Source organism: Athene cunicularia (assembly GCF_003259725.1).
Source record: "Athene cunicularia isolate RWA chromosome Z unlocalized genomic scaffold, athCun1 chrZ_part2, whole genome shotgun sequence".
NCBI lineage: Eukaryota > Metazoa > Chordata > Aves > Strigiformes > Strigidae > Athene > Athene cunicularia.
Window position 1 is genome coordinate 5241087 of NW_020799143.1, and position 15706 is coordinate 5256792.

General features: G+C 41.0%; 1 protein-coding gene across 7 annotated transcripts in view; it reads left to right on the top strand.

Annotated features, from left to right (window-relative positions):
* Positions 1–15695, top strand: part of ZNF462 (zinc finger protein 462) — a 91216-nt gene extending 75521 nt beyond the window's left edge. For all 7 annotated transcript variants that reach the window (XM_026866449.1, XM_026866448.1, XM_026866451.1 and 4 more), the window contains 5 exons: positions 998–1134; positions 6528–6751; positions 9109–9241; positions 14163–14277; positions 15447–15695. In XM_026866449.1, the coding sequence (XP_026722250.1) occupies positions 998–1134; positions 6528–6751; positions 9109–9241; positions 14163–14277; positions 15447–15648 (811 nt within the window). In that variant the 3' untranslated portion in view covers positions 15649–15695. The remainder of the gene's footprint in view (positions 1–997; positions 1135–6527; positions 6752–9108; positions 9242–14162; positions 14278–15446) is intronic.
* The last annotated feature ends 11 nt before the right edge of the window (positions 15696–15706 follow it).

Consider the following 15706-nt stretch of genomic DNA (forward strand, 5'->3'; position numbering starts at 1 on the left):
AAAACCCTTCTTCAACTCATCATGGAATCTTAAATACATGAAAGCACTCAGAAGTTGATAGAAATAAACCTGTAGAATTCAGTGATCACTGGATTGAGCCCAAAGCCAGTTGTGTTAGTAAATTGCTTTGTGTTCAAGCTAACAGTCTTGAAGAATTTCAAAGACACTTCTAATTCTAGTTCATGTGGCAAGCTCCTTAGCTTTTGCAGGCTTTACTAGTGCTTTAGGAAAAAATGACCAGGTGCTCCAAGTTTACAGATACTTCTCATTTCAGTAGTTGAGCTTGTGGTTAGATAGTTTTACACTCCATTTCCTCTATACGCATGTCTCTTGCAACCTTTAAGTATGCAGCCAGTGTAATGCCATCATTAAATATTTTGTTCAGAAGTACTACGGAGTATTCATTCATAACTCCACATTAATAAGTAGAGTATTCTTAGTCCTGGAGTTTCAGTCCTTACAGCTGATGCTTTAAAAATTAATTATTCAGTGTCAAACTCACTGTGAACATAAGACTGGTTTGTATCAATCTAAACGTTTTAGCTGGTTTTGGGCTACAAGGACAGAAGTGGTTAAGGATGTTATCTGCCTCCAGAAATAAGTCTGTCCTCATCTCTGCAAGTCCAGAACGGCTGATAGATTTTGTTTGTTTATCTTCCTAAAAATCTAATCTTTGCCAGAGAAAGTACACTGAATATTTCAGCCTGAAGACAAATAATGAGCATGAAAGAAAGGAATTCTTTTGCTACCTTAACTACTGCAATGTGGCTACGGAGAAACTCATGCAAGAGAATATCTTGTCAGAATGAGTGTTTATTACCTGAGGATATAAGCCTGCAAATACCTCTGCTCATGTGCTACTCATATGGCACTGTGAAGACAAGGCAGAGTGGTATCTGTACCATTTTACATGACACATCCCTTACAGAGCTGTGACACTTCATCGTTCCCTGCACACCTCTTCTGACTGCTTCCATCTCTCTGTCCTGTTCCACAGATCTGCTTTTACTATGCACGTGGAAGCTGGGCATTCGGCAGTTCCTGAGGAAGGACCCAAAGACCTCCGCTGTCCTCTTTGCCTATATCACACCAAATACAAACGCAACATGATTGACCATATAGTTCTGCACAGAGGTAACAAAATCCCTGTATGTGTCTGTATCTCATGAGAGGAGTGCTGGACAATGCCCTTGTTGCATTGTTCTTTCAGACCGGTTTCATTAAATTTTCCCCTCTGTACATAAGGACAATTATGTTGAATAAGTCATCTCCCTTGAGTATCTTTCATTTCTAAATGATGCTTCTTATTGATTTCCTGTAAAATTCAGAGTTAGCCCTGAAACAGGACAGATTTTAAATCCTCTGGATATGCTGACAGTCCTCAAACACCTGTTCAGGAAGAGTTGCCCTAATTTGAAGCTCTGATCTAGGCCAGAGTTGTTTCCTGGTTATGTCCTTGTTACCATAAAGGCATTGCTATCATTAACTCAAGATGGGTCAACTAACTATAGTGGCCGCAAAGTATCGCTTGATTACTCGCTTGAATTTCTTCTCTTCGGCACTCTTAGGATAAATACACATATTATCATATTTTTGTTTTTCTGTAAGACTCCTTTTCTATCTCCACCTTTTCTTTCTTTTTTAAGCCAGCTAAAAGTGGGATTAAGGATTCCTACATTCCATTAACTGCAGGCTTGCTAGCTCAGAAGAGACAGCTGTTTGGGCTCTCTGGGCTGGGATTCCTGCCCACAGCTATCACACTTGATGCTTGTAGATGGTCTCTTGGCTGTTGAAATCCAAACCCATGTGTTGGGATGGCACTCTGCCTGCTTGCAGGTTGGGCAGAGTTTCACAGTAGGGTATTGGTGGTGAGCAAACACAAGTTTTGCATGCCATCTTTTTCCTGGAGGGGTTCCTGGTGTGACAAGCGCTATCATAATTCCTTGTAACATACCTCTTTTCAGTGTTGGTAGCTTAAAGTCCTCCTCGTACCAAAGCAGTGAGGTTGGCAGAGTTTGTACAAATTTATATCTGCTAGCAGGGTTATTCTGAAGGAACATCTGGGAAAAATGACCTGTCAGTGATTCAGAAAGCACATTACAAAGCTTCCTTTTTTTGGTTGTAAGAGTTTGGCAGATGCTTTAGCTTTTACTTCTTGTCTTTGAAGGTGTTGCTGTGTGGGATTTTGCCCAGCTTCAGGGCATACTCCAAAATTACTTCTCAGAGGGTGGGTTTAGTTGACCCCTGTGCAGGGGACCGTGAAGTTCCAAGTGCTGCTGAGGTATGCTCTGTTTACTGGCTGTGCCAGAGCTCCAGTGGACACTGCCAGACCTTTAAAATACAAATGGACAAGCTGAGGGAGAACTGGATGGGTCTAGTTAAGGTGTTTTCCATCATGCATAGACTTGACGCTGGGAATGTTCAGTTGCAGAAGTAGAAGAGCACTTCATGAGCTGTACTGTCCATACAGAGCTGTTTCAGACCAATTGCAAGGAGGTGGTTACCTCCTGGGTAAGTGAGACTGTGGATCTCTTCTTTTATAGAGCTGTTGTTTCAGTTTCACAAACCAGCCTCAAGCCTTTGTGCTGCTGAAACAAAGTGAATATCAAAGGACATAATGGTGTACCCACTAGAGCACTGGGAGAGGTAAAACAGAGTAAGAGAAGTTTTAAAGCAAACGGAATTATAGCTGATAAAGTCTCAGAAGCCACTGAGGGAAGGATAAGAGGTTTCTCTGGCATCCAGGTGATAAAGGTTCTTTCTGGTACATATATCCATCTGAAAAACCTCTACTGTTGTGTTTAATTGTGTAGCAGCTGAAGCAGACAATTTTGACAAGATTTAACATACAGAGAGACTGAGACACAGTTAATGTTGTCTGAGATAGCCTTCCTGTCTTATAGCCATTGCACTGGTAAAACAAGGGCATAGCCCTGAGCTGTGGTCCAAGAAAATTGGTTTTGAAGTAGGTGGAGAGGTGCAGTGTGTAAAATCAAGAGTGAAGGATTTGATCCATTCATAGTTAATGTTCCTACTGTGTAAACAGGCATATTTACAGATGCATGACTCTTACATTACTTCCAAGTTGCTGCACACCTAATTCTTGGTAAAACAGCATGTGCTTGAAACGGAGAGTATATTTGCCTCTTAATTGAGTGTCTAGAGAAGCTGAGTTTTAGAGGGCGAAAGCATTATCAGCTAGAAGCCTGACTGCCTATCAAGAAAAATTTAGGCAAGGATTTGTCCTATTAAGAATAAGGACAAACAGGAAGCTTCCAAGAGCCTTCCTCTATTTATCACCTATTCCTCACAAGTGTAAAAGCAGCTCACCATCCCTTTTGTGGGTACAGAGGGAGCACAGACTCATTACGGGTGGCATGTAGCAGGCGATGGACACACCTAGAGGCTGCTGTGCAGGTAGGTGAAGAGAAGGTTGGCTCTCGAGTTCTTCCTGGCCTTTTTGACAGGTGAGACAGGGGAGAGGGGACACAGAAGAAACCTTGAAATCTTACTCTGTGGCCAGAAGAGGTGCTGGCCTTTAATTTAGTCTGGATAATACAATTAATTTTCATTATTCCTTCCAGTAGCATTCCCATCACACATTTTGAAACACACTGGTGTTTTCCAGGGCTGAATACAACTTAGAAGATCTTTACTGGGTCTGCTTTAAAATCCTTGGGGCATTATTTTATCATCTTTTAGCAAACATTTTATTCTCTTCCTGGTACAAATAGTGATTTTGTTCTTCCAATTGATAGAAATCACATCCATTTCTCTTGAATAGTAACTTTAAAATAAAAAGGTCAAATTTTGAAATTCATTTTACCTCCCCTAAGGCTTCATTCGTCCTCATTACTTGCACGTGGTTGTTTCTGGCATTATCCCTTCTACACACAGCTTCATTGATACATGCAGAACCCTTGTGCTGTGCTTGCTTTTGGCTACTGGAATGCAAATGCTAGGTGTTTTGTGACTGTAGCTTGGATTTGCAGGCAAAAGTACATATTTTCAAACACCCAACATGACCAAATAATGGGTCTATGTCTAGATAGCAGGACTGTTTTGTTTGTACTTGGTTTACCTTTAAGGGAAGGAAATAACTTGTATATGCTTGTATAATATATATAACTATGTATATTACTTGTATAAAGTAAAGATGTAAGTAAAGATTTTTTCCTTGCAGCTAAAGACTGATAAGAGTCCTGGGCTCCTTTATAAAAAATGTGTATGTCTGCTTTGAGTTACTGTACTGCACATACCTTGTGCATTAATGGGCTTTCAACTTAGTCTCTGATCTGCATTAAAATTAGCCTGAATATTTCAGTCTAATGGAAGGATTTGATGTCTTAAACCAAGATGATGTTTTTAGGTGTTTATTTCGTGGTTTTTTAACTACACCTCTTTGTTCCACAATTCAGAACATATTTTTGTGAAGTTGTCTTTGTCTAAACACTGCTAAACTTTTGAAAAAGTTTAGACAAAGATAAAGAAGCTACCTCTTTCAATCTGTATATGGGGCTTTATGATTTGTTGTCGCTTTGTCAGCTGCCCAGGTATGATAAGTGGATTCTAAATGAGTAATTAAATAAACAGAGCTTTGTAGGGGCAAGCTGAAGATGAGAGCATCACCTTACAAAATGTAAGGTTCTAGATGCAAATAACCCTGCAAGTTCCAACATCATTACTTGGAGGAAGCCCATGGACGTGAATACATCATATAAAAGTTTTGAATCATCCCCTGAAAGTGAAATCCTTCAGGCTAGAATTGATAATTATGTTTATTTTACTTTTCTCATGTTATTGTGCTGCCTTTGGTCTGGGGAGTGTGTGTGTGTGATTGTATTATAGTGGGTTTTGCTAATGTGAATTAAGGAATGCTGCATTACTCCAGACTGGTAGATTAAAAGTTTTATACCATCCCATGTTTTACCTTTTTGGATCTGTGGCAGGTGCTAGAGGAAAAGTGAATTTTCAAATATTTTAACTACTATTTCTCTTTCTGAAAACTCCTCTTGACTTTCAAAAATGGACAGATGCAGCAACCTTGTAAAAACTCAGCAGCCCAGAACCACACCTTTAAATTCTTTTGTCTCTTAGATCCAATTCTGCCCTCCCATTTTCCCACCCTAAATCACCACAACTTATTGTCTTTATAGCTAGAGAAGCTGTTGTTGGTGTACAAAAAAAAGACAAGTCCACTTTTTTTTTTTTTTAAAAAAAAGGCATGTCTTTGGGAAAACTTCCACTTTTTGAGGTGACCAAAGAGAAGGTTATGAGATAGGATAACTTTTGTGTTCAGGGAGAAGCTGAGCATGATGGAATATTTTGTTGGGCTGTAGAAAAAGTCTCTTGAGCAGTGGTGGCATGTGGATTGGCCAAAAGTGAACAGTGGAGTTTTTGCTACCTTCCAGAAACCCTAAGGGAGTTTGTATTTCTGTAGTTGCCTTTGAATGTGATATTACCCTCACTAAAGAAAAGGTTCCGTTGACTCAGACCCATACATGGATTGCCCTGCCTCCCATTCCCCTAGCTTTCTTGGTTACCATCTGAAATTCAGGCCTGTTTTTTTTTCATTCGTTTTAATCTGTTGTTAGGGATGAACCTTCATGAGGAGGATCAAACTCCTCTTTTAATCTGCAGTCCATAAGGAGTAACAATACTAAATTTCATTGTTCTAGTTCAAAAGGCCAGTTGGCTAACAAAAGCCCATAATGAGGATCTTCTGGTGACCCTCAGCTGGAGGATCAAATTTGAGGTTTCCCTTGTGTGCACAGCTCGAGGAATCACAGTGGATGAGTGTTACACACATCAGATTCTGTCTCTGTCAAATGACTGAAATTAATTGCTGCTCTGTTAAACGTCAGTGCTTTGTTTGAGAAGTGGAGAGTTTAAAAACTCAGCAAGAGCATTTTCAGTACACCATACGTACAGATTTTGAATCTGAACTTTCTGAAAGCTGTGGGTGTGTTGGGAAGTTTCTGCCCCTGTCTGAACTCTTCCAGGAAAAGGTGCTGCCTTGCTTACCCTCTCAGTCCCCAGAGAGTAACTTTAGATGTGATGGTGAGGATACCAGCTCTGATTTTTATAGAGCCAGCAGGGTGATGCATTGGCAAACACCCTGCAGCTTCCCTTTTTATTACATTGCTAGCAGCCGTTCCTGGCTGTTGTCAAGTACTGAACCAAAATGGAATTTTGGCCTAGCTGACTTATGGCTGGTTTTGTATTCCCGGGCTCTGCTACTCTGACTCACAGATGGAGTCTCATTTGCCCCAAAACCTCCATTCCCATCCTCTTCATCCATTAAGCAGTTACATTTGTGTTGAGCACCTGCACTGGAGGATTAACCCTGTCATTGCAGGAAGAATTGTGAGGTTTGTGTCAGTCCATCTTAGCTCACATTTCTTTATAGACGGACTGCCTACCCATATAGCGGATCCTGTTCTTTGTGTGGGTGGTAGTGCCCAAACTGTTGAGATGTGGACTTGGTATTTCATAAAATTTAAGTGAATGTTGTCCTATCCCTACAGAAGAACGGGTCGTTCCCATTGAAGTCTGCCGTTCCAAACTGTCAAAGTACTTGCAGGGAGTTGTTTTCCGCTGTGATAAATGTACCTTTACCTGCTCCAGTGATGAGAGCTTGCAGCAGCACATAGAGAAGCACAATGAACTGAAACCTTACAAATGCCAACTCTGCTACTATGAGACCAAACACACAGAGGAGCTGGACGCTCACCTTCGAGATGAGCACAAGGTAACATCCAAATAGTTTTAATTTGCAGCAGTCTACTCTTTGTAAATGTTATATTAGTTTACTTGTATGTCAACTGTGAGTAGCCAACTTGCCACTGGCTATTTTTACTTTCTCTTACCAAATCTGGAAGCCAATCCCATGTTGGGCTTTACTTCCTCTGTTTTCTGTTATTTTTTTTCTTTAGAAACTCAAAATTGAGGGGTTTTAAAGCTGTTCAGATTGATCAGAATTGGCAGACTGGTGTAGGCAGAGTATGATTATCTGGAAAAGGCACTTGTGTGTAGTTGGTTTATTTAAAGAGGGGTAAAAAATAACATTGTGAAACAATATTAAGTCTGTGTGATTCAGCCTCTCTAAAAAACAGGAGATTCCAAACAAGATTGCTCTGGCAAGTTGGCAGTGTGACATGCCATGCATATTTTAATAACAAAGAGGGCAATACATCTCCATTTACATTTAACAAGGGAAAGATAAACAGCAAGTGTAATCAGGTCCTAAGTTAAGACTGCTTTGGTGTTTTTGTGGAGTGCCTGAGCACAGACCTGATCCAGTCTTTGAGAAGTCATTAGAGGCTTTCTACACACTTCGAGCTTTGTATTTCTGTAACTATGAGCAATGTAGCTGAGTGACTATTAAGTTCTAGAACTAGGATGTATTTTGGAGTATTTGTTAGAGTGCTTCCTCTTTGCAGGAGGCGCTATATGCCTCCATCTGTTGGTGTTGAGCTGCCCAGGTCATACCTAAAAACTCACTCCTGCTTCATTGACTGACACATTCCTTACAGCCAAATACACTTATGTTGACAGTATTAGCAGCAGAAGTCCCAGCAAAACTTTTCATGCTGATGCCAAAATAGTGTTTGTCCTGCCATGCTTATCTGCCCTCTTCTATATTACTTCTGGACAGTCTTCTGCAATTCACAGAGTACATGAGATGCTCCACACCTCCTAGTCACCACAGCAATGCACTTGGCCTGTGTAGGAGGCACTGTTCCTTTTTCTTCTGACACAGTGCATCAGGCTGGGAAGTTTATTCCTTCACTTAGCTCTCCCATCCAATCTGGACCTGCAGTGATGGTGCCAGCAGTTTAGGGTATCTTTTCCCCATTTCTCTTTCCTAGTTTATATCTCACTACTTTGTATCCATGTTCTGGGCTTGGATACCCAGGTGATATGTTTGCACCTGAAAGAGTTCCTGCACATGAGCATGTTGAACTAAATGCCTTGCATGTGGTCTCGTTTGTTTAATTCTCAGTGAGTAACATGTTATGTCAGAGAACCTCATCACAGCTGCTGTCTGTATGGAGTAGGGCGAGGAATCTGCACACCAACCGCATTTAGGATAGTTTGCTATATTTGGAGGTATACTACAGTCTAATTCACATGCTCCTTAGGTTTATTCACATTCCCTTTCCCACAGAGGGATAAAAAGTACTCGGTGGTTGTTGATACTTCATTGACCATCTTGCAGGAGTTGTTGTACTGAGCTTATTCCTCTGTCTCCATCCTCTCTGCCTCTGTGGCTCAGCGCCTGTGCTGCTGAAGGGCTATCTCTTTGCATGAAAGATGAATCCAGAATCCTTCCCAGCAGTAATCAATGAGCTCAGAGGGCACTTGTCATCCAACAAGTATTAGCCCGAGTCCATGCTCCAGGCTCTCCACCTCTGCTGTAAATCTGGACTGCTCTACTCTTTCTGTTGGATGTGGTGGATGGAGTTCCTGACTTCTGTGCCCTAAACTGCTCTTTCCATTCTGCTGCTGTGAGCTGTTAAGTAGCTGGCGCATTTCACCCTAGGGTTAGCTGAATTTGACTGCTGTGTGAAATGTTCCCATTATAGTCTGTGTATCAGTTTGCAAGCACTTTGCAGCCCTTCATGAAAATTAATCCGTTATTAATGAGTGAAAGTGTATGTGACACACAGTAGCCACGTGCTTAATAAAAGACCCATCCTTTCATGAATGAAGCTGAATGAACCAGTCACAAAGAATTTCGTTCAGTGTGGATATGCAGTAGCAGTGTTTGATCACAGTGGTTGAATGGTCCCATAAAAGAATGATAAAACTTTAAGTGTTTTGCATTTCTTGGATTTTTTTTTCTGTTCTAATACATCAAAACGAGGAAGAAATGAGAGGGGTTTATGAATGTCATTAATTTTTGAAAACCAAAAATGCAGAATAAACAGCAAAAGAAGAATCACTGTCATTGAAAAGAACTGAGTGTTAATTTGATTAGGTGACTGCATGTCACCTCTAGCTGATCAGGCTTTGGGGTGTATTCGATTTTGTTTTGCATATATGATGATTTTTCTGATTAGTTGATGATTGTGCTGATTGCTGACAAAAGTGTTTCTTTCAAAGGTGAGTCGTAATTTTGAGCTGGTGGGACGGGTTAACTTGGACCAGTTGGAACAAATGAAGGGGAAAACAGAGAGCTCCAGCAGTGATGAAGAAGAAAAAGAAGAAGAGTTAAGCCACAAGACTGAAGAGAGAGGTCAGTGCAGTTTTGGTTTTTTTTTTTTTTGGCACTGCAACATGCCAAGCAAGGTCAGCTGTTGACTCTACAGCACATTCCTGTAGAGCCATGCAGGCATGCCAGCAGGAGCAGAATGGGGTTTTTGTCAAGACAGGGCTCCTGGGGGAATCTTGTATTTCTAATCCTTATTACAAGTTTTCTGTCTGTTAAGAAAATACACACTATGAGAAAACTCAGATAGCATCTGTGACTTACCTGCTTGTAGATAACATCTCTAAGGGCTTGGAAAAGGACATAAGTGGAGTATTTTAGTTGTTTGTTGGGTTTTCTGTTTTGGTAACCAATTTTCAGCTTTTCACTTGGCATTGTTCAATCAAGAGATGGAGGGGTAGTGGCCAGACCTTTTGTGGCTGTTCTTAAGTCTGTGTCCAGCATTCCTTGTCAGACAGTCAGTCCTGTTGCAGTGCTGCAGTTGGCAGCTCTGGAGCCTGAGTAGGTCCATGCCCCACCTGCTACCCTTGTATATTTAAACATGTGCTTAAGTTTGTATCTCAGACTAATTCCACTGACTTCAGCAAGGCTAGGCCATGTGCTTGCTAATGCTTTTGGTTTGGTTGAAGTTAGATCAGCATGGAAAAAGTAAGTTCTCTGTAAATTGAACTAAGGGTTTCTTGTCCTTCCAACAACCTTCCCCCATGAAAACCAGATTATTGCATTATCTCTGTAAACTGTGTGTTGTCTAGTCTGCTCTGGTGCACAGCTCATCAGACAAGTGCAGTAAGTTCACAACTCTTTAACATCTGTAGAACTGTAATGTCTGAATGTTAGATTCCTGGGGTCACGTGCCCTCTTGATGCTGATGACCAAAGTTAGCCAAGTACTGTGTACTTTTAACTAAAGGTATGCCACCATATTTACCTTTTTTCTCCCAGGTTTTCAGCTTTCAAACTCACTCCGGAGTTGCTCACAAAAGAAAATGTGTCCCCCTACATTTTTCAGACATTGAAAAATTCCCATTTCTGGATTCACAGGTTGTTTACAGAACAAGAGAGGCTCAGATCATGCTTGTTTTATTTTAATAGCAAGGCCCCAGCATCGAGCTTTTTTAGTGTCCCTGCACTGTAAATTCAGTCTGTGCTTATCACCAGCACTTCAAGCATGATTAGTCATAACTTTTATTTAAATGAGAAAAAAAACATGTTGGATAGGAAACCATTTTTGATGAAAAATAGCCTTCACAAGATCTTAGGTCTAACAGTAGAAAAATCAGAGGAGGACCGAAAGGGATGTTTGTTCTATATGCATTTCAAAGTTTAACGTTAGTAACTCATGTGGAAAGATGCTTGTGTGTCTGTTTGGGGACAGCTTTGACCATCAGAGCTTCATGCCTGGAACAGTGTGTAATGATTTGTCTAAAGCACGAGCTCACCTTAGCTGCAGATCTGGCAGGCTGATTAATGTTTTGTATAGACCCACAAATAGCAGGGGATGAAGAGTCATGCTGTCCTTGTGAGGATTACCTTAGCATTACATAGAAGCACAGGTGCTGAAGTGACCGTGGAAGTCATGGTATTGAAACCAAGGAGAAGAAGGTGCTATCTGCCAAGCCTTACAAATCCCGTAAATGCACCATGGGGATGGGGACAACACAAGGTGAAGTTCATTATTTAAATTGGCTTTTGGTTACACTGTGAAAATGTAAAAATATCACGTTCTGTGCTGGAGATTAAAATTTGCAGGGATAATAGGTGTTATCCCCGTGTTTCATGGGATCAGTAATTAAGCAAAGGGATAGTGTCTTAATAATTCTAATTTTTATTTTGTGCTTCTTTCACCTGTATCTGTGTTTTTTTTAGTCTGTGTCTGGCTAAAATGATTCCTGCATGCTTGTTCAGATGACCAGTCTAAAAAAATCATGCATATTTCCAAGTTGTGTTTTGCAGCTATTCTTTCCAGACTTCCCAGATGTTTCACCATTATTGTTTTTTCTCCTTCTTAATCTGTTAGCATTTTTAATATATTACACTAAAATAGGTAGAAGGTGCAGAAAACTCTTACGCCTACTACAGCAAGGGTATTTAGAAAAGATCTTCTTGTATTGTCTATATTTTTCTAGACAAATTGTAGGTTACCACTATAAAGTGCAAGATGCAAGGCACACTTTCAAAAAATGTCCCAGCGAGAGAGGAACTGAAGGCATGGTAGGATGCTGAGTTGCATGTTGACATCTCCTTGTGGAGTTTCAGAAGATAGCTCTAACAGAAATGGTTTGTCCTGTAGCAAAGGACTAGACCTATGGTTTTAAATACAGGCAGTCACAGTGGCTAATGCTGTTACAGCTTTCAAACCACATTAAACTGTGTAATCCTGTATGCCACTTGGGTGCTTTTGACCATTCTAGCCTTTGTGGTGTCAGCAGGAAGTGGGATTTGTTGAGAAGTGCCTCTGTGTGCAAAGTGTGTGAGAAGTGTCTGGGAGCAAATGCTATCTGAACCCTCTGAAGTCAGTGACTTGAACAGAACTAGGATTTCTTCTGTGAGTCAAACAGCTGCCTAGATTCTCCACTTTGACTTCAAACTGGCATGAAGGTGCAAGGAAGAGCGTGTTGCTTCTCCAAATGGATTGTTGGACAGTGAATCAAAAAAGGGCTGTTAGCCATGTGAACAGGCAGAGCTGGGCAGCAGAACTGAACTTCTGTCTTGGATGGGAAAGGGAAGGACCTGTTGGCTGCTGGGAAGATTGAGCTAGGAGGAGGATGGTGAGGGGAGAAAAAAAAGGTGTCTGGCATACACGTGGAAAGAAACAGCTCCCCCTGGTAGGGACTGCATCCCAGAGGGACTGTGTTTTACTGATATTCATGTCTCGGTCCTAGCAGAGACTGGAATTGAAAGGTGTTTTTCCACAGTAAACAAAAATAAATAACCATGAGTGCTTGTACATGTGATGCGGGAAAACTGCAGAGAGGTCAGGTGTCTGTTACCTCTCTTATGTAGGCCCCAGTGAAGAGCAGCTCCTGATACTCCTCCAGGGAAGCAGTCCAAATTCACATCTGGAGAAGCAAAATTGATTGGGAAGTAGGGTGAACAAGATAGTGTTTCTGAAGAGGTGGTGGTTTTATTACAGTAGCACTTGCTTATCTTAATGGGAGTTGCAAGTATAAATCATGGACTGGTTTGGGTTGGAAGGGATCTTTAACAATCATACAGTCCAAACCCTCTGCCATGGGCAGAGAGACACCTTTCACTAGATCAGGTTGCTTAAAGCTCCAGCCAGCCAGACCTTGAACACTTCTAATGATGGACTATCCACAACTTCTCTGTACAACCTGTTCCAGTGTCTCAACACCCTCATCTTAGAAAACTTCTTCCTTATGTCAGATCTAAACCTACCCTCTTTCAGTTTAAAACCATTGCCACTTGTCTTGTCACTACAGACCCTGGTAAAAAGTTTCTCTCCATCTTTCTCATAAGCCCTCTTGAAAGGGCACAGTGAGTTCTCCCTGGAGCCTTCTCCAGGATGAACAACCACAGCTCTTCCCTGTTTGACCATAATGGCTTCTGTGTTGTGATATACAACCTTCTCTTCAGAGGCCCAGAATACTTCCTATTGTGTACTGTACAGTAGGTATGTTCTTACACAGAACAGTACATTTGCCTCTCAAACTTTTACCCTCCACAAATATTTGTCCCTGTACCATGACTAATCTGTGTTTTACAGTGTGTTTATAAATTTGTACCGAGTGTAAGGTATTAAAATCCAGATGTAAACTGAACTAATGGCATTGTCTTAGTTTCTGGTGTTCCTCTTGACACAGCACTTTACTTTGTGATGTTTAACAACATAATAAATCACTGACAGTAAGAAATACAAAGTGGGTTTTTTTCTTTCAGGAGGAAGAGGAAAAAATTATGTTAAGAATCATTCCATATAGAATTTAGTAAAAGCTAACTAGTGAGAGACATGTCACAAAAATATATTTACAGGACTTACGTATGGATAATAGGGGATATGTGGGCAATTTTAAGTTCATAGGCTGATCTTGAACAGGGTACATCTGAGAGTGAAGAAATCAAGTGAGCAGAGACCAGAACCAAAATGATGCAAAATAATTTTGGGTGGAGTCAGAGAGACATTCTGTTGATTTCTTGTTTAAGATGATCCCTGCTAAGGAATTAATGTTCTGAGCAGATGGTGCTGTCTCATTTCCAGCAAAAGAATCAAGTGAGATAGTCTATGCAATTATTTTTAATGGCTTGTGTGGTGATCTTGTTAATTTGTGAGAAAATATTTAATCTTTTGTTAAAGCTGGCTGTGCGTATATGGAGATTGGCTTTCAGAAGTACCATTCCTTAAGCTGCCAGTGACCACTTGTATTACTTAGATGCATGACACTTCTGCATATGAGGCCCCAAGCACTTTGTGTAAAAGATTAGAATGGAATGAAACACCTGTGCAGTTAAGATGCAGGACTTAACGCATGAGACTTTGTGATGAAGGGATATCTGTTTATTACGAGGATCAGATGTTAAATATACTAAGTCCTTGTTTCCTAAAATTTGTAGTACCAGTTCAGAAATTATAGATGGGCTTTAGTGGGGTTTTTGAGTTTGCTTTCAAGTTATTTCAGCTCTAAACTTCTCAGTTCTGGTTTTGAATTAAAACTCCACAGTCTCTTCACTTGTTGAAATACAGGAACAGGGAGTAGTAACTCGTTACCATTATTTGCAGAGATGCTTTAAGACTTAGGATGGGATTTGTCACTTGCTGTGCCACTTTGCTTTGAGAGAGTTGCATTTTCACACACACAGTTATGTGATAGGTAAGTCCTTTTGCCTCTCAGGGATGAGAAGGTGCAGCAGAGGGGATCAGATCAGGATCACAGGTGGTCCCTTCTTGCCCTGGCACTTCTGAATTCAAGGGCTGTACTATATTTTTACAGATCCCATGATGTTTTCTGACAGCAGTGCGCCAGAGAAACGGTTCCCATGCGAGTTCTGTGGCCGGTCATTTACAGAAGGCTCTGAGTGGGAGCGACATGTGCTGAGACATGGCATGTGAGTTAGTTTACATTCTTTTGCCGATCAGCCAAAGGTAACAGAAGGCTCTTCATTCCCCCCCACCCCATTCCTCACCTTCCCAAAAGCCCTGTGATGAAGGCAAACATGGTTCTATCACAAGTGTGGGTACAGACATCAGATGTTTCTGCACAAGGAGTTCCTGTTCATCCCTTTTAACTCTGCTGCCCAGGGTGGATCTGGAGCGTAGGGTTTAACTGTGATTCTAAAACTTAAGATTGTCCCAAGGTGAATACCGCTTGACCAGGATTAACTTTACCTGAGTGTACTTTTGATTTTGTCTGCCAGCAGAGCAGCATAGAAATGTCAGAAAATTATACAGAATGTTCTAGGAAGGAACTGTGGCTTTTTTCTCCTTTTTTTGTTTTTCACATGCTTGAAGCTAAACCTGCATAGCAGTGCAAAGAATTATGTGCAGAGAAATGTCAAGACCTTCAGGAAAGTAAAATCCATCTGAATGAACTCCTCCTAAAATGTGCATAGTGAAGATCTTTACCTTTCCACAGGAGTTTGCACGCTATAAGATAATGCATATCACCAATAAGATAGGCATCTCTGGAACAAAAATTTTTCTTCTAGAGATCTTGTTGGTAGCGGAGATCTCTCCTGACCAGAGTTTCTTCAGAGAGTAGATGTCACTCAAGGTTGCTGACATACGGAAGACAGTAGAGTAGGTTAACTGTAATAGGATGAGAAATACTACTTCTCTTACACTGTAGTCTTGTCTGCCTAAATATGAGTACTTGAAATGTTGCAACCTATAAGAAGTTTTACTGGATCATTAGCACTTCGGGAAGAGTACTCTTTTCCTGTGCCTTTGTTTGGTGCTTGTAAGTCTTGTTTACAAAGGACTCAGGAAAGGGGAATAAACTTTTAAATGTCAGAATGGGGGTTTTTCCCTCTCATCATACCTGTCCCAGTGTAAAACAAATAAAAGATTTTGTTTCAAAGCTGGAATGTCATGGGTCCCACTGGTAGCCTCATTCCACCGCCTCTCCTTTAGAGCATGAGGTGGCAATGGTGTGGCTGCTTGTGTCTGCCTTTTTAGAAAGTGATTTGGTTTTCCTCCTCATGTGATACACAGATTGACTTTTCTGTTCTCTATATTGACTGTAAACGTTTCTTTTTTCTGCCACTCGGCTTTCCAGGGCACTGAATGAAAGCAAGCACAGGACCAGTGAGGACAGCCAGCCAAAGGAGGATGTAGAAGAAACTGTTAGTCCATTGCCAGAAGAAAAAGAAGTCATTGAGAAAATGGTAATGGACTATTCCCACAGCAGTGAAACAGCAGTTAGTGTGGTAGCTGCTGACAAACCTCTCCAAGACAACTCGGAGGCCAAAACAGAATAAGCATTTGGTGTGATTCTAATCAACGTACTTGAACAGTGATGAACGGGGTTGGGTGGGC